This window comes from Miniopterus natalensis, chromosome 17, assembly GCF_054644295.1.
Source record: "Miniopterus natalensis isolate mMinNat1 chromosome 17, mMinNat1.hap1, whole genome shotgun sequence".
NCBI classification, from domain to species: Eukaryota; Metazoa; Chordata; class Mammalia; order Chiroptera; family Miniopteridae; genus Miniopterus; species Miniopterus natalensis.
The window spans coordinates 43,743,046-43,761,275 of record NC_142097.1 but is presented as its reverse complement, the minus strand read 5'-3'; the positions used below and the strand labels follow the sequence as shown (position 1 = coordinate 43,761,275).

Sequence of the window (18,230 nt, the reverse complement as noted above, 5' to 3'; positions counted from 1 at the left end):
CCAGTGAATGGGCTTCCCTCCAGACCACTGACACTAGAAATCTGAAGTAGGCACCCCCAGGCCCTGCTCCCAGGCAACTAATGCAAGCGAGGCCGAGAGCCACTGCTTTGCCGCAAGAAGAGACAAAGACCGTGCGAACAGGCCGGTGCGGTGGCCCGTCTTTCCTGTCTTCCCCTCCCACTGGAAGTCCTGAGGACCCCCCCTCCCCCCCGGAGAGACTCTGCTTCACGCACTGTCTGTGGACATTGCTTAACACCACACTACGAGGTGGAGGGCGCTCGCTGGCATCTGCTGCAAAGCCCTGGCGGGGACGTGTGCACATCTGCTGAGCGCCCCGAGGCCCCCCGTACCTGGGCCGAGCAGCGGCGATCGCGCCGACGGGGCGCCGGCGGGGTGCGGGGGCGGCGCGTCCACGGCGCTGGCGCTGCTGCTCGTGGTGGCGGCGGTGCCGGCCGCCGTGGCGCCACCCTGGAGGCCTGGGTTGTTCCTGTCCCACATGTTTACGGCCTTGTTGTTGTAGTTGCTCGGGTCGCCCCAAGCTGAGGTACCATCATCGATTTCCATTTTGCGTCGAATGGAGGGCGGAGAAGGCTCTTCCCAGCCCGTGGCCTCAGCGCCGTCCTTCTGTTTGACAGGGACGGGCCCCCCGATCCACCCAGTTCCGGTCTGCTTGACGGAGGCGGCCCCTCCCCAGTTACTCACGCTGCTGTCTTGGGGTTTGCTCACCCAGCTCTGCTGGGGGCCAGGTTTCAACGACTCTCCCCAGTTCGTCCCTGGATTCACCTTGGTGTTTGTGCCGTTGCCCCAGCCACTGGTCCCAGACCGTGTAGCCTCGCTCCAGCCGGACCCTGAACGGTTACTGTCAGCATCCCATCCAGGGCCATTTTTTTTCCCATCCCCCAAATGGCCAAGGACGGTGGAGGAATCGGCCCAGTCTCCCCCTCCTGCACTCCAGGCTGGGCTCGATTTCTGTCCGTCTCCCCAGTTTTGGGATTTGGGCTTTGGAGGCTCACCCCAGCTGGGTGATCGGTCCTCCTGACCTGCGGTCCCACTCCAAGCGTGGCCACTCTTGGCGGCAGCAGCATTCGGGACAGCAGTAGAGCTTATCGAGTCCCCCCAAACCCCAGGGCCATTTTGCGCTCTGTTGCTGCTGTCCCCCCAGCCTGTGTTTGCTGGCCCAGCAGCAGGGGGCGAGCTGACCCACCCGGACACTGACGAGGTATTTGCACTGTTCACGATGGACCCATTGTTCTTACCCCCTGAGTGTGAAGGCTGAGGAGCTGCACAGCCCCAGGCCTCTGTCCCATTGTCATTTTTTCGCTCAGACCTCGGGGACTCTTCAAATTCCCAGGCAGTGTTTTGCTTTACTGGAGTCTGTCCCCAGCCAGTATTCGACAGAACTCGCGGGTCAAGGTCGTTCCTTGGCAACTGTATGTGCCCTGGGTCTAGGACCCCTTTATCTCGCCTCCGGCCCTCAGCCCCTTCCCTCCCGGCGCCTCCTTCATTGTGGCCGCCAGAGCCCTCGCTGCTGCCTTCACTCGCTGTGGTGCCAGAAGAGGCTGCCTTGGCCCACGTGCTCACATGCTCACTGCCAGGCTGCACAGCCGGGCTCTGGCTGCCGACACTGGGACCGTCCCACCCTGTTGATCCTTTCCCATTGACGTCACCACTGGAATGCTGGTTTGGGGGCTTTCCCCACTCCCCATTCACACCATTTGTGGTGCTTCGGCTGGAGTGGCCCCACGCTCCCGAATGGATATTCCCGAGGCTGTTGTTGCCGCGGCCCCTCCCCCAAGCGAGGATCCCAGGGCCAGCAGGAGGCCCCGAATCCCAGGCGGTCCCTCCAGTCCCTTCCTTTTGCCCAGCACTGCTGGATCCGTTTTGTTTAGCACTTAATGCTGAGTTCACAGTGTCTCCATTCCCCTGATTGAACCCAGAATTGCTATTTCCTGTAGTAGGGTTAGCTGGGGACAGTCCCCACACAGAGTTGCCGATTCCTTCGCCACCGCCCCCGCTGACTTGAGAGACTGATCCGTTAGCACCAGGAAGGCCTTGCAGGTGGGGTGGGATGGCGGCCCCCATGCCCACAGCCATGCCCCAGTTTGGCAGTCCGTTGGTCTGCACTGCACTGACAGGGTTTGGTGAGGAGTCCGTGGGGTTAGTGTCATTTGGTCCATCAGTGTTAAGGTTCTGAGGTTGTGCGCTGAAAGACACATTCTGAGGAGTGGACACCTGTGGCTCTGTGCTCTCCTGCGGCAGCAAGCTTCCCCAAGCACCCAAAGTGCCCGCCGGGTCCCCGTTCTGGCTGCCCATGCTGTGGCCTATGGCACTGACTGGGCTGCAAATACTGGAGGGGTTGCCTGCGGCCACAGTTCCTTCATGTCCAAGGACAGGCCAGGCAGCGGGGTTGGCATTCGGATTAAGGTTGAGGTTAATGCCAGCGTTGGAGTTGGAAGCGCCCCAGCAATTCTGACCTCGCCCATCTCCAATCATGTCCATCTTCCCATCCCCGCCAAGAGAGCAGCGAGCAAGGCCGGAGCTAGAGCCCGTGGCTACACCCCACCCCCTGGCTGCACTGCCATTGCCATTGGCGCCCCCTGCTCCAAGGGCACTCGGATTTGGAGGGCTTTGGATGAGTGCGCCGTTGGTGCTGTTATTGCCATTGGTCTTCTTGGTGTGTCCTGTGAAGCCGCCTGGGGCGCTCCCTGTAGCCATGCTACTGTTCTCAGAGCCGCAGTTGGAGGCAGAGTCAGTGTCTGTGGTGCATTCTGAGGCCGATTCCGTCTCTGTTCCTGGGATGGACGGCCACGCCTCCTTATCAGTCCTGTCTATTATCACTTTGTCCCAGCTGCCGCTGGCTTCACTCCTGAAAGTGGGCTGCTGTCCCCAGTGGGCACTTTCATAATGCTCTGCCAATCCACTGTGACTAAGATCTGGAAAAGATGAAACACATCCAGAATTAGACCTTCCTCCCATCTGTCAATGGATCAACGGTTAGCTAGTCGGGGAAGCTCATCATTTCAAGCTTTCCATTCTAAATGACAAATGCTAAAAAAACAACTTAAAGAAAAAAGTTGTTTGTCTTCTTAATAGCTCCTACTTAAAAACGAGTTAATGTTGCTATAGTTATATTAATTCTTACTACTACACTGTATTCTCCTTCCTCTTGAGAAGGCTCACTGTGCACACGGGCACACAAGCGTCTCTGGGAGCATTTGTTGGAAAGGAAGCTGCTTCACTGCAATGTGGTAACTTGGAGTATGTCCAACTCTGCAACACCTAGAACCACCAACAATATTTGTCCTTTTGTGACTGGCTTATTTCACTTAGCACAATGCCCTCAAGGTTCACCCATGTCCTAGCATGAGTCAGAATTCCCTTCCTTTTCAATGCTGAAGAATATTCCACTGCATGTATAGACCACATGTTTATCCACTTGCCTATCATGGACAACCTGGGTTGTTTTCACATCTGGCTACTGTGGATATTGCTGCTCTAAACATGAGCATGCACATCTCTGTCCAGCCCCTGCTTTCCATTCTTTGGGGTCTATACGCAGAGGTGGAGCTGCTGGGTCATAGGTAGCCCTATGGCTAAGTTTCTGAGGAACCACGGTGCTCTCTTCCGCAGTGGCAGCAGCATTTTAAACACCACGACCGACAGTACACAAGCACTCCATGCCTCACACCCTCGCCAACACCTGCCAGTCTCTGTGTTTTGGATAACAGCCATCCTAATGGCCGTGCAGTGGTATCTCATTGTGATTTTGATTTGTATCTCCTGAACGATTAGTGTGATGTTGAGCATTTTTTCATATGTAAAGCAAAGGTATTTTATAATCAAACTTATTTATTTTGTTTAAAATGAACAGAGGTGAAGACAAAGAACTACATTATTTAGAGAGAAAAAACATAAAACCCAATGAGTTTTTCTGGCAATACTGCAAAACAATGCCAACATCTTTCTATCAATATTGTAAAACAATTCCAACATATGCCATCCTCCTACTCAGAGGGGGCTTATAGCAAGAGTATATATTCATGAGACAGCACATACTCCGTAACACACAATGAACTACCTAAAGCTCACAAGTTATGTCCATTTTACAGATGGGGAAGCAGGTTCAGAGAGGTCAAACTTGAAAAAGGTGTTATAACTAATAACCAGTAAGGACTGAACTAAAACCCATGTTTTTAGAATAAAATTCTAGTGCTCTTTCCACTATACCATTCTATTATCAAAATAATTTCCCCTAAAAGAGCCTTAAAAAGAAAAAAGTAATGAAATTTGTATATAATGTTAAATTGTCTTTTCTTCTACTGTTTAAATGGTTCACACATCCTAAAAATAGGTATCTATAAAAATCTAAGTAACATAACTGTCTTAAGTGATTAAATTGAAAGGATTACATGATAGGTTGGTTTAGAGAGAAGGGCTTTCTTTTTTTTTTTTTTTGCTTTCAAATTCTAAAATGTTAATGATAAAAGATAAATTTTTCAAGGGAAAGTATTTAACAAAGAGCTTCCAAAAGCTACAGTAAGCAAAATCCTAATTAGGTATCAAATTAATCAGATAGGGAAACGTGGGCAAGATTTACTCAGAAGTGTTCAGAAAGCTTAATTAGTCGTAACACTGACAAACAGGACATAATTCATTCTTTATCACCACAGCCTTCCAATGGAAATTACAGAATAAACTATACATTATAAAAAATAATTCCAAAGGCTTCCTTCTGCAGCTGGAAACACATGCTTACTGAGGTGCACTGGTAAACCCCTTGCCACTTGGTTTCCAAGGGGCAGGATACACGTAACCACCATTTCAGCTTTGGAGAACCCCAGACGCCTTACCCGACTGCATTTTCTGTGAGTGAAAGTCTCGGGGTGATCTGAATGCAGAATTCCATCACCACACAGGCCCCAAAACCCTCACTCTGTCAACCTCGCTAAGGAGGAATCATGAAATGCTGGAAGGCACAGGTCTGAGAGTAACAGGTTTACTGGAAACAACAATGAAGGTGTCTGAGGGGAATAAGCTTATTGCTCTGGGTTTTTCTTCAAATGAGCAGCAAAAGGAGTTTGCTTCCTCCAGGCTGACACCTATGAAACGACAATCAAAGTGGGGGCAGAACAAGCTGCGCCCCGGGGCGGCTGGCCAACGCCAAGGAGGCGGAGGAGGCCGGCGGGCGGCCCTGCCTGGCCGGTCGGGGCTGGCAGCCGCCCTGAGACGCCATTTCATCAGCGTGACCTGCACTGAAGCCTGAGCCGCAAGCTGCTCTCTGGATGGCACGTCACACGCTGACTTGGGAAAAGTACACGCTCTGCCCGTGTGTGTTTCGTTTCTCCTCCGCCAGGGTGATGGGGGCAGAAATACCTGCAGAGGGGCCTCCACCCTGGGAGACACTACCTTGCGAGCCAGCTGCTTGGTCGCCTGCACCTGGGTCGCCTGGGCTCTCCGCTCCACCATGTCGGCTGTGCACAGTGACAGCCTCATCCTGTCGCGCTGCCAGGAAAGTCCCAGGCAACCTGCGAGCGCCCGCGGCGGCCGGCACAAGCCTGGCAGCCCTTCCACTCAGAGGCCCCACTGCACCCCCTGCAGCGGGGGGAGGCGCACGGAGGGGACTGGAAAGCTTTGATTATCTAATTGCAGCTGACACTAAACCGATCTTGCCCCCTCTTTCAATTCTTTCAATTGTCACAACGTTTTTATTCAGGCCCCAGTTACAGAGAGTGCCAGAGCCGGCTGCTTCTGTTTTTGAAAGTCAGCCAACAAAATAACGGCGCTGCCGTGGGCTGCATGCAAATCACCTGCGCGTGCTCTTACTGCCTTTGTTTCGCCCCAGCTTCCTCCGAGCTCCTCCTGCCCCAAACACCGGGCATACCACCGCTCGCCGATATTCCCGAGCCACATGCAAATTGGCAAGTGTCCAACTTCTTAATTACTCTCCTGCCTCCCTCTAAAAAAGATCTAAGTAGCAAACCCAGCCACGTAGTCACCAAAGCCTGTTTATACATGTACCAAGCAGCCACCAAAACAATACATTGTTCTGCCTTTAGCACAACAGAAAGGAGGTTTCTAAAAAATGATGAAAGCTCTCAAGTGTTTGAAAATGGGGTTATGCTTCAGACTTGCAAAGACATAGTCTGAATAGAAAATAATGTGATAAAAATGACATTTTTCTGGACCTGAATCGGCACATTTACATACAAACACTTATCTTACCAGTTAAAATGTTTTGCCAATTCAATCCATGAATTAAAAACCCAGTTTCCTTGCATTATTTTGTTAGAGGCCACGTTTTATGTCAGGACAAATGGTTGTCACTTAAAGGAAGCACCTGGACCAGGGCTGGCAGGAGCCCTGGCCTCACGTGGCACAGGAATCCTTCTACACCTACAACTTGAGGCCACGTGTCTGGACCCCCTGACCGAGGACCAAACCCAAAACCTGGGCATGTGCCCTGACCAGGAATCGAACCGGTGACCTATGTGTATGTGGGACAACACTCAACCAAGCCACACGGGCCGGGAATCACCTACGTTTGATTGTAACTGTTGCAGTGGAGTGGGCAAGCCCTACTCCTGGTCAACGACTATGTCTGACCATCCCTTCTCTTTCTTGCTTTCTGCTGACAATCACTGACCTACACCCCCTTGACCAGGACTCAGCAGAGGACAGTCAAGACTATTTGAAGAGACATAGCAAAGCTGTCTAAAAATATTTGTTCTGAGTATACCACAAAGTCATGGTTTTGAGAAACGCTACTATAAATACTTCTGTGTCATGTTGCAATGATCCCCCATATTAAAAGGCAGTACATAAAAAAAATTAATATGATCTGTGACACGTTTCTTTTAAATTCCAATCTAATACAAGAAGCCTCTTTGCTTCTCCAGTTACAGACCTGAATTTCATGACCATCGGCAAATAGGGTTTCCACGCCAGGACCAGTGTCAACTGTTAAACTGAGGCTTAAGAAAACAACAGAAACATGGCAGTTCAACACATGCACTTTGCTCCCTTCCAAGGATTTCTCTATAACTTTCGTGAAAAATTTTTAAAGTCTAAACCCACAAGGTGAAGAAGCCAGGAATGAGAGATGGGAGATGTGATGTCACATTCTGGAAGCCGGAGAGCAAGGGAGCGAGTGGTGATTCTCCCGGGGCCGAGAGAAAGCTGCATCGAGCTGCAGGCAGGGGCGCCAGCAAGCAGCAGGTGGATCAGAACCCGACACTGCAGGGTGAGTGCGAGCCATCAGGCAGGTTTGGCTTGAAGTGTCTGACGTTAAGTTAGAAACACCCTCTTCCCATAAAACGCCATTACCTTCCTGCACAGCGTGTGCGCGTGTGGTCCTGCACTCTCCAGTAAATGGAGAGGGGGTCTCACTGCCAAGTTTCACTGTGGGCTCTAAAGCATCTGCCTGACAGTCACGAGTTCTGATTACAGACTTGTGCTTTCTGGTGAGCAACAAAGTAACTAATGTCTCTGAAAACATGAGAAATCATATGAATAAGTGGGGGAAAGCAGAATTCAACTTTAAAATCCAATTGAAATGAATTCTACCTATTAATCTATCTTCTACCTATTATCTATCAACCACCTATCAATCAATCATCTATCTATCATATATCTATCATCTATTTATCATCTATCATCTATTTATCTATCATCAGCTATCTACCAATCATCTATCTACCTATCTATCATCTACCATCTATCTATCTTCATCGTCACCACCACCTAGCTCGCTCGCATACATTGACTACAGACCCGAATACGTCCCTTTTTGTTCCTGGAAAGCCAAGCTGAAGACAACACACAAGTTCCTGATAAAAGACGGCCTTTCTGTGGTCTTACCTGGCTGGAGCTTACTGGGCTGCTGCACGCCGGCTGCAGGGAGGGGAGGAGGGCTCGCCCCTGCAGTCCCGGCGCCCTGTGTTGGGCTCGCACTGGTCAGAGCCCCTGTGGGCAGTGGCTGGCCTCTCTTCAGTAGCTGCTTCTGTTCTTGCTGGCGGAAGCGTGGAGGCACCTCGCGAGGCAGGTAGCGGGATGCAGCTGGCTGCTGGCCGCCGGCAGGTGCGCGCTTGCCATTGCTGCTGCTGGAGAGAGTGCTGGTGGAAGTACTGGTCCCGGTACCGGCAGGCTGGGGCTGACTGGAACAGGTCTTAGTAGGTTCTGGCACTATAAGGACAGAATGAAAAGACCCCAACACTTTAGAAACATCCTTAAAACACAACCCAAACTGAAAGAAAGAAAAGAAGCAACTGAGAGAGATGACAATGTAGTGCTTTGGGAAGAGAACTGAAGTCCAGACTCCAGGATGAGACTGAGTTTTCCTCTAAACTAACCGCAATCTTGACTGCAGCTCCCCAGCCAGTTTCCTCATCTGTGAAATGGGTGCTTAAGTTAGAGAGCAGCTCCCCCACTCCGCTTGTATCAGACTCAGCTCAGGGCTCCTGGGCCCTGCTGAGGGAACCAGCAGGTGGAGGGGAGGGGAGGCGACAAATTTGTGTCCTACTTTATTTTTAATTTAACGTTGTGGTTAATAGCATTCTATAAATGCCAGGTGCGCCACATTATGCTACATTACCGTGTGCCCACCGCCACAGTCCCACATGTTCTGACAAGCCCCAGGCGCTGCTGCTGCTGGTCCCGGACATACTGAGAACCACTCTCGGTCAGTGTTCCTCAGAATTAAGGGGTTCAGATGTCCACAATTAACCATGAACATTTCGTTTTGATCTGAGGACAGCCTAAAACATACACATGGGTGCCTCAGGATGGCTGGAACAACCAAAGCACCGTGCCGAGGGTATCTGGGCACCACTGCCCGCCTCGGCCTTCCTGGAGAAGGCAGGGGCTGAAGGGCCAGTGGTGCACCCGCAGTAAGTGAAAGCCCAGTGCTACCCGCGGCGGCTGCACACGAGGGCCTCACAGTATTTGAGCACAAGGAGGAGTGGGGGTACTGAGGGGCGACCTGAGCAGTGTGACCGTGTATGGATGGGAGCACAGACATGCCAAGTGCAAAAGAATCGGAGCCTCAATAGTCACTCCCATCTTGCACTTGTAACATTAATATCCAACAAAGATTACATTTATCTTATTTAAAAAAAAGATTTCTACTTAACTTCTGAATGTTTCTGGTTTTATAGCTGAGTGACAGCTCCGTGTGAAACAAGCTCATACCTAGTTCTCTGTATATCTCATACATGTATCTCAAACGGACTTCAAGTCTTTGGACTCACTCCTCTGCCCTGGACTCTCCAGAGAGATCATTCAGTCTCATGATTTTGACCATTACCTCTATGCCACTGACACCCAAATACTGTCCCAGGCTGCCCTTGGCTCTATCCAGCCTCGATCTTCAGTTGCCTACTGGACAGTGCAGCGTGGAAGCTGTCACCCTTCAAACTGAACACGTCCAAAGGCCAGACAAGAACTCAGAACTCCTTGGGTCTGAGCCCAGGACAGTGCTGACTGCTACAGTGGGCCAACAATCAGATGAGGAGATGAAGATGACAAGACACAGAGCACGTGGTATTGACCAGAAGCCAATCGCCTAGGCAGGAGACAGGACTGTGGACAGCACGGCAGCCACGACACACGTGGCTACTGCGCACACGGGTCTGAACTGAGCTGAGCTGTAAGTATACAACATTGGATTTCAGTTTGCACAAACCCAGAAAAATATCTCATTAGCAATTTCATATTGATTTCATGTTGAAATGATAACACTTTGGATATGCTGAGTTAAAAACATCAAAAGTAATCTCACTTGTCTTGTTTTAAAATGTTACTACTAGAATGTTTAAAATTAGTTATGTGGCTCACACTTGTGGTTTGAGTTGTATTTCTACTGAATCACTGGTCTGTCTTCTGGAGAGAGGTAAAGTTTGAGCTGGTTTCTCAGAAATGTGTTAAATGTAAATAATTATCTGTTTCCATACAGGACCGAGAGCTGTGGTAGGTCACAAGCTTTCCCTGTGATTTTCCCAGACACTCTGCCAGCTGAGTACTAGCACCTTATCTCACACACAGAAAAGAGGCTAAGTATTCGCTGAACGAGAGAGACCCAGGGCAGAGCACAGAGCAAACAGGTTCTCAGCCAGTTGCCCACGTGCTCCTTCTCATGGTCACTTCCAGCTCCGTGGCTCCTTGCCACGGTGACCGGGATGGGGCAGCGGCTGAGGCCTGGGAGCTGCCTGGGACCCTGGGGAAAGCGAGAAGCCTCACCCAGCAGAGCAACGGTGTAGAGGGGACCGAGAATTCGGACCCATGGACTGCGCTCCTGGCCTCTTTCCTATGAGAGGTTACCCATCATCCCTTTCTGGTTTAATCCAGTACTTTTCAGATCTCTGAAACTAGCAGCCAATAAACAATCTCAAACTGTTATGTGGAGGATCTGAAAGTTTAGCTCTGTTCTTATCCACTGGATCCAACGGGCAGTTCATGGTTAGCCATACGCTGTCTTCAGATCCACATTTCTCAATCTATAGCTGCCCAAAGACACAGCAGGGTATCGGAGCAACCTCGACAGTCCTCTCCACAGCCTGACTAAGGCTGCCCCCGCAGGACAGAGGCCTGAACCGGGTGTCTGCCCTGTACCCCACTACACACAGCAGAACAAGGGAAGGCAGGGGGAGTTTTGGCTTTTTTTTTTTCAAGCCTCACCTGAGGATATGTTTTTATTGCTTTTCAGAGAAAGAGGAAGTGACAGAAAAACACTGATGTGAGAAACATCAATCAGTTGCCTCTCCTATGTGCCCCAACCAGAGACCAAGCCCAAAACCTGGGTACGCACCTTGACCAGGAATCAAACCTGCAACCTTTTGGTGCACAGGACAAAGTTCCAACCCACTGAGCCACCTGGTCAGGGCCAGCTTGATTTTCTGTATGACTCATCAATGAATCATATGTATTTAGAAAGAATTACAATAGCAACCAGCTACTAACTACATAGCCAATAATAATAATAATAATAATAATAATAATAATAATAATAAAAACTTGCAGTAAGCTGCAAATTTTGGTTAGGCTCCTTTGCCTAAATAGCTTTTACTGCCTTTTTCTTTTAAATGAGGGCGACACCTGCTGGTGAAAGGTGGTGTGTTAAATCATTATATAAGAAAACAAGTCTTAATTTTCTTTCCAAGAAAGTTTTCTGCTTTCAGTTGAAATTTTCAGAGGGCACTGTCACAACAGGGTCCCAACAGCTTATAAATGCCCACCTATTGTTGTTCCTCCAGCACCAGCTCCACATGGGCAGGAAGCTCAGCTGGACTCCAGGGCTGTGGAGGACTCTGACCCCCGTTCACTGCCCTGCTCTGCGTGTCTGCCCAGGGTGCCGAGCCCCAGCTGTCCCTTCCCTATGCACCCGTACCTGTGGGCATCCCAACCGTCAGTCTGTTGTCCAGACTGCTGGGAAGCGCAGGCTCAGAAGTGACAAGGTCTACCACCCGGTCACACTGTTCTAAGCCCCACTCTCTGCTGCTAAGAAGTGCCCGTGAGTGCAGGTGGTCTGCCAGAACCTCCTTTCCGTGACTTACAGCTTCCCCTGCCCTTGGACTTCCTCAGCCCATGCAGCTCCCCCTTGGCCCTTGGCTTCCAGGTTACTGCAGTACGTCCCCGTTTGCCCAGCGCACACACACCAAGCCTCTCCCCAGCCCAGCGCTGTCTAGGCACTGGGGACGCCCTGGTGAACAGAAAAGGCCCATTCCGCCCCGCAGAGCTCACTTCTTAGTGGGGAGACAGACGACCACCCCGATGCATAAAGCCAATCACCGAAGGTGCTGGTCGCTGGGAGAACCAGGGAGGCAGGGCGGATACTGTTTTCTCACCGTCTGCATTCTTTCACAAAGCGAGCAGCACCCTCCCTCACCTGCTGTTTACTTATTTAGGAAGTACTTAATGGGTGTCCATTTTGTGCCAGGCGCTGGGTGCAGATAGGGCTCCTGTCCCTGCAGTTTACAGTCTAGTAAGAGATACATATCTTCAGGGTGATTCTACAAATACAGTTACAAGTTACGGTGAGTATGATGAAAGTAGCAGCGGGACAGAAGACCCCCAATTAGGTGAGGGACCTGGAGAAGGCGCCTCTGAGAAGTGACACAGGCTGAGCCTGCCAACTCGTCCAGGTAATGCTGTGTGTGCATGCCCGTCACTCCCACAGCAGGCAGGCTGGGCTGGGAAAGAGCCTCTGCGTCTTCCAGGACTGATGCAGGCTGGCGTGGCTGGAGCTCAGGGACTCAGCTGCTGGACTGAGGCCAGAGACGCGGGCGTAGACAGTAAGCACTTAGGAGTCCATCACTTGGCAGACAGAAGGGTGGAGGAGGGGTCCACGGTGCTCCTGTCCTGGCCGCAGTGATGGAGAAGGCTGGAGACTCCAGCTTTGGGGAGCAGTTCTCTAGGGGCAGGCTCCTCCTCCTCCAAGCTCATGCAGAGCTGAACTGATGTGACCATCACTGCTGTTCACTCAACAGCAGGTGACCTTGATTAAGACCCTGTCTATGCAGGCTCTAGAGCCAGGCAGCCCCGCCAGTCATCGCCTTCCTAGGTGAGGAACACACAGTAACCACAGTCACCACGCCCACGGCGCAGCACCCCCCTCAGCCTGTTCTCCAGACTGTGCAGAAACACCCTGGGGTGGCAGGTTTCCACTCGGATGCACCCGACGCTCCTCACCTGGGACTCCACGGAGCTGGGGGGCACGGGTGCCCAGTGCACTGGGGCCTTTCCACCTCCAACGCCCAAGTCACACTGCCAAGACACTCTTCTTTAACACTTTATTTGGAAATATTTGATATGTACAAAAAGGCATAAAGATGAAATAATCAAACCTCATGTGCGCAGTCTCCAGCGCAATGAGAAAATGTCGTCCATCCCACGCAAATCCCTCTTCTCCCCCCCTCCTCTTCCCTTCCCCCTCCAGCGTCCCCCACCTTTCCCGAAGAGACCATTGCCACGCACACTCTGGTAGGTGACGCCACACACTTCCACTCATGAGGTGCAGAGTACAGACAGGAGGCTGAAACCTCAGCTCTGCCACCTACTGGATGGGGGCCCTGAGTAAGTTACTTAACTCTCATCCCTCCGTTGTGCCACCTTTGAAATGTGGGTAATGGGGATAAAACGGGGTAACACCTTCCTGAGGGGGTCTCTGAGGAGTGTTAATGTACACAAAGAACCACTTACAACAGCGCCTGGCACACAGTAAGTGCACTGTGTTTATATTATGGTAAAGGAAAAATATTCAGTAACAGCAAGGCCATGGGACCGAGGGATTTCCAGTGGGGGAGACCGGGCTCACTTGGAACACAGCTCGGGAAAGTGGGGCTCACAGTGGCGAGAGAGACAGGGCTCACTCGGAACACAGCTCGGGTAAGTGGGGCTCACAGTGGAGAGAGAGACGGGGCTCACTCGGAACACAGCTCGGGGAAGCGGGGCTCACAGTGGAGAGAGAGATGGGGCTCACTCGGAACACAGCTCGGGAAAGTGGGCTCACAGTGGGGGAGAGAGACAGGGCTCACTTGGAACACAGCTCGGGTAAGTGGGGCTCACAGTGGAGAGACGGGGCTCACTCGGAACACAACTCAGGTAAGTGGGGCTCACAGTGGAGAGAGATGGGGCTCACTCAGAACACAGCTCGGGTGAGTGAGGCTCACAACCAGGGCAAGTACAGCCCTGGAAATGGTGGTCAAAGTTCCTGTGTGGGTCTGGGTCCCAGTCACTGCCTTGGGAGTGGTGACAGACAGCACTGGTGGCGCCTTCTGGATCACTAGGTTGCAGCAGTGACACTGTACGGTGACATCAACAGTGCCCTGGGCCTCCTGATTCCTCCACAGGAGTAGCTCTCCGGAAGGATGCTTTGGGGAGTCCTTTCTGGAGGCCCAGCCTAGGGTGCGCCCCTTCCTCTGGCCTCGCAATCAGTTTATAAGCGCCCAATTTTCTGTACTTAAACTCATTTTTGCTTAAAATAGCTAGAGTGGTTTCTATACCCTTTGGCTGAACCGTGGGGAGGAGCACAGATTTTTTAGCAACTAGCCCGTTGAAATCTTTCATCCATTTGGACCTCATGTATATGGTATGAGCTAGGCGTTCAACTGTGGCTTCCTTCTAATGGTGCTTACAATACCAGGATTACCTATACACCCCTCACTTAGAATGTCAGAGGCCACCACCATTAGCTTAACCTATGCTGACAAGTAGGTCTGCAATGGGTTAGAGGTATATCTTAAAAGAAATTGTTTACAGGTGAATGCCAACCTAGAGGGACATTTTATTTTAACCCATACATTTTAACATGCCTTATTTCTGAAATTTGGATGCATCTTACAATTGGTGCATAAATTTAATATAGTTCCCTCATTCACCCTCAAACTCCACCAATAAAACATTATTAAGTCAATGCTATGTCCTATAATTGACAGCAACTTAAGAAGTTTTATATGTAAAGCATAGAATTTCTCTTATGCAAACACCACACAAGACAATAAAAGAAAAAAATGTTCAGACTTCATGCATTAATTCCAGCCATTTCAGAATATATATACTCAAAGATTCGGAGTTTCTTAGAACTGTAAATGTAAATTTAATCAGACATACCTGACTATTTGCAAATATGACTATACCAGAGAACTAGTCTTCTGCACTAGAGTAATGGGTGGTCCCAAGGAGTATCTTCATCGTTACAATCCCTTCTGCGGCCCGCACCGCGGCGAGAAGGCCCTCAGAACAATGAGACACGGCAGGGACAACTATGAACGACAAGGATCCATCTGCCCTGCTTATCGGCAGTCCCAGGGGGTTGCAAAGCGGTGGCCTTCTATCTGTTCTGTGGACAGGTTTTGGCTGATCTGTCACCATGGCAACTTTAGGAGCACAACTCAAACTGAGCACGGACTCATGAACTGCTACCTGCATTACCGCCGTGTCTGTTGCTAGTGTGAGTGCCGCTTGGAGAGAACTTCCTACCTAATGCACTGCGGCCCCCTCTCGAAAAGGCATTCAAACGTACTGATTATCACACAGGCAAATCATTCTAGTTTTTCTGAACAGCCGGCTTATTTAGATTAAACAGGAAAATGTGGTAACAGCATGTGTTAAAGCCATGTGACCAATACAGCATTAGCACATACTGGCTTTTCCATAACCTTTCAGTCTGTGATGTCAACTTGAACACCCCGTGAGAGCGCACATGGGACAGACGTGAAGGGGAAGTTGCTGAGTGACAGCTTCAGTCCCCTCGCCACCCGGACCGCATCTCTCCACGCAGCAGCATTCTGAACAAGCTCTCCAAACAGCAGACCCCCAGCTCTCTCGAAACACAGACAGTTGAAGTGGAATTAAGCCTCCCAGGGCCTGTCCTCTTGGGACGTGTACACTGCTGTCCCCTGCAGTAGGATTGTGTGTGTTTTTTAATAAATTAATAAATTGTGGAATAGCAATAACCCTGGGATGTTTTTCCCTTAAAAGTGTGGGCTCCAACCACCGGCCAGAAGAGGGAGCCCAAGTTTGACAGAGAATGCTGGGGAAGGGGAGGAAAAGTGGCCACATGCAAACTGATCTTAACAAGACCTTCGTCCCACTCTTAGGAAAAGGCACAGTCCCCTGTATCATGCCCTGCCGGGGCTGCCTCCACCTCCCTTTAGCCTCCTGACACCACTCTCCCCCTTGCTGACCACTCACATGCTATGCCGGCTGTTGTGGTTCTAGGTCCTGAAATGCAACACTCAGCCAGCCGGTCCTGGCCAATGTGTCCCATGTGGAAGCCTCAGCCCTCTCCGCTCCAGGCCCAGGTGTGTTCTCGCCATCCTTTAGACCTCCAAACATCACTCAGGAGGCGGTCCACGTCCCAGCCTCACTCAGGCTCCGTCCTATGCTCTCATGGAACAATGTCCCTTTCCCCCAACAGAAGCTGTCTCAGTAGTAATGACACACATGGCACTGACAGGTGTCTGTATCCATCCCTGTCAGTCTTTAAGTTCCACAAGAGTGGGAAGCATGTCTATTTTCTCAACTCTTCCTCTCCCCATAGTGAGCAGCACAATGCCAAACAGCGGGCGTTTCACAAGCATCTGCTGGATGGGACGATTGGCCCAGCTTGTTCCCATCTATCAACACGCCCTTTCCTGTCCCCCTGACCCCTGGTTTAGGTATCGGGGTCTGAGTTGTGCCCCACTGCTGCCAGGCCTCTCTCCAACAGTTTCACTCCCATTCAGTCTGGCGTGCTGTCACCTCTCTAAAATCTAAGCCTCATGGTGTTGCTTTCCCACTGGGAGCTCTCCAGTGGCTCCCTCTGGTCTAAAACATCAACTCTAAAGTCCTCAGGGTGGCTACAAGGACCCTGAGCTGGCCTCCGTGCCCTCGGCCTCTCCAGTTTAACTCCTTCTGGTAGCACAGGCTGTCACGAGTGCTCGACTGCCACGGCCTCATGGTCAGGTTCAGGACTGGATGAGCCGTCCCTCCTGTCCTTTTCTCACAGGGCACCTGGAAGGGTGACAGCTGCAGCAGGCACTCATCTCACTCATTACACCTGCCAGTAACTCCTCCTCCTGGGTATTTACCACAGAAAATGACAGTGCATGTCCACACAGAGACTTGCACATGACAGTTCATAGAAGATGCACTCACGATAGCTAAGAACCAGAAACAACCCAAATGTCCACAGACAGGTGAAGGAAGTAACAATGGTGACGATTCCAAACAGTGGACTACTGCTCGGCGACACAGGAAATGCATCACCGACACACCCAACAACAGGGATGGATCTCAAGTCAGCCGAGAGAAGCCCAGGTGTGTGCTGTGGGACTCCATCTACATGACAGTCCAGGAAAGAAAAGCTTCTGCAGTGATGGGAAGGGATCAGGGTCGGCCTGCACGCTGATCGGGTGGGAGGGGCATGCGGAAACTTCCAGGGTGATGGGAGCTGTCTTGATTGTGGGATGGTTTCATGGGTGTGCACAGGCCAAAACGTATGAAATTGTTCTCTTTAGATAACGTGCAGCTCACTGCATGTCAATTATAACTCAATAAAGCTAATAACACATACAAAAGCAGGTAATGTGATAAATTATTTCTCAGAGAGGTAAGCTTCCTTTAGAGGCATACACTAGAACTTTCTCTAACTTGGAAACTGCCTTTATGTTAACGTTTTAGTGAAAAGTTATACTAAATAGGGACGTGGACTGTCACTCTATCTGAGACTTACTGGAAGTGCCGCGAGAAGATGCGGTCCGAGGGCTCACAGCGGAGGAGCAGTGTGCTCCGCTGGGCTTACTCCCTTTCTTCTAAAACCTGATCAGGAATATGTATTACGTACCTGATTAGGTATTTTTTGGATACGTTTTTATTCTTTTAAACTGCCTACAATTAGCGGGAAAATGCCATAATCTTAATACGCTTTCTTTTGTTCCCATGGGGAAAAAAATTAATGCACTTACTATATCGTCCTTCCACCAGGGATTTAGTGGTAAAATTAAGTGAAGTCATGAGCCACTAAACAATGGGGATATGTTCTGAGAAATGCATCGTTAGATTTTGTCGTGTGCAAACGCTTAGGGGCCATATGAACAAAATAACACAAGGTTAAATCAAGCACAAGAGAAAATGATGCGATCAGGCGATGCAGTGACCTGGGGCCCTGTGACACTGGAGGTAGGAGGGAAGACACAGGACGGAGTCATGACAGCCAGGCCTGCGAGACCGCGTGAGCCAGGGTGGGCGGAGCAGGAGCACTTGGTTTCACCTTAGTCTAACTGGCCGGGGAACTTACACTGCTGAGCGTTCCCGGTGTGCTCAAAGCCTGGAGTCACAGAAACCCTAAGATCACCCTCCGAGGGACTCAGGACCAGCGGACCCCTGGGAGAGCGCTGTCCCGGGCCAGCCTCTGGGAAGCTAGCTAAGACTGCAGCGCTGATTCCTCTCAAGAGTGTGCTTTTTACCACAACCGTGCTCCAGGGCTACAGTTCACTTAACACCCTGAATAAAGCTTTGCCCTTTAATTCTAGTGAAGCCTTGTGATTCATTTCTGCTTAGTTGACAGGCTGCTGCCGGCACGCCATGCCTACTGTTTACAGCAAACTGTTTATTTAAAGTAGAAAGCATACACTCTAAAATAATTACAAGTACAGTAGTAAATACATAAACCAGTAACAGTGGTTTATCAGCATTATCAGGTGTTACACACTGGACATCACTGTACACACTGTACTTTTACAGGACCGGGAGCACCA

General features: G+C 50.6%; 1 protein-coding gene across 2 annotated transcripts in view; it reads right to left on the bottom strand.

The window, feature by feature from the left end:
- TNRC6C (trinucleotide repeat containing adaptor 6C) overlaps positions 1-18,230 on the bottom strand; it is a 55,455-nt gene that overhangs the window by 31,587 nt on the left and 5,638 nt on the right. For both annotated transcript variants that reach the window (XM_087826378.1, XM_087826379.1), the window contains 2 exons: positions 7,858-8,181; positions 351-2,933 (listed from right to left, as the gene is read on the bottom strand). In XM_087826378.1, the coding sequence (XP_087682504.1) occupies positions 351-2,933; positions 7,858-8,181 (2,907 nt within the window). The remainder of the gene's footprint in view (positions 1-350; positions 2,934-7,857; positions 8,182-18,230) is intronic.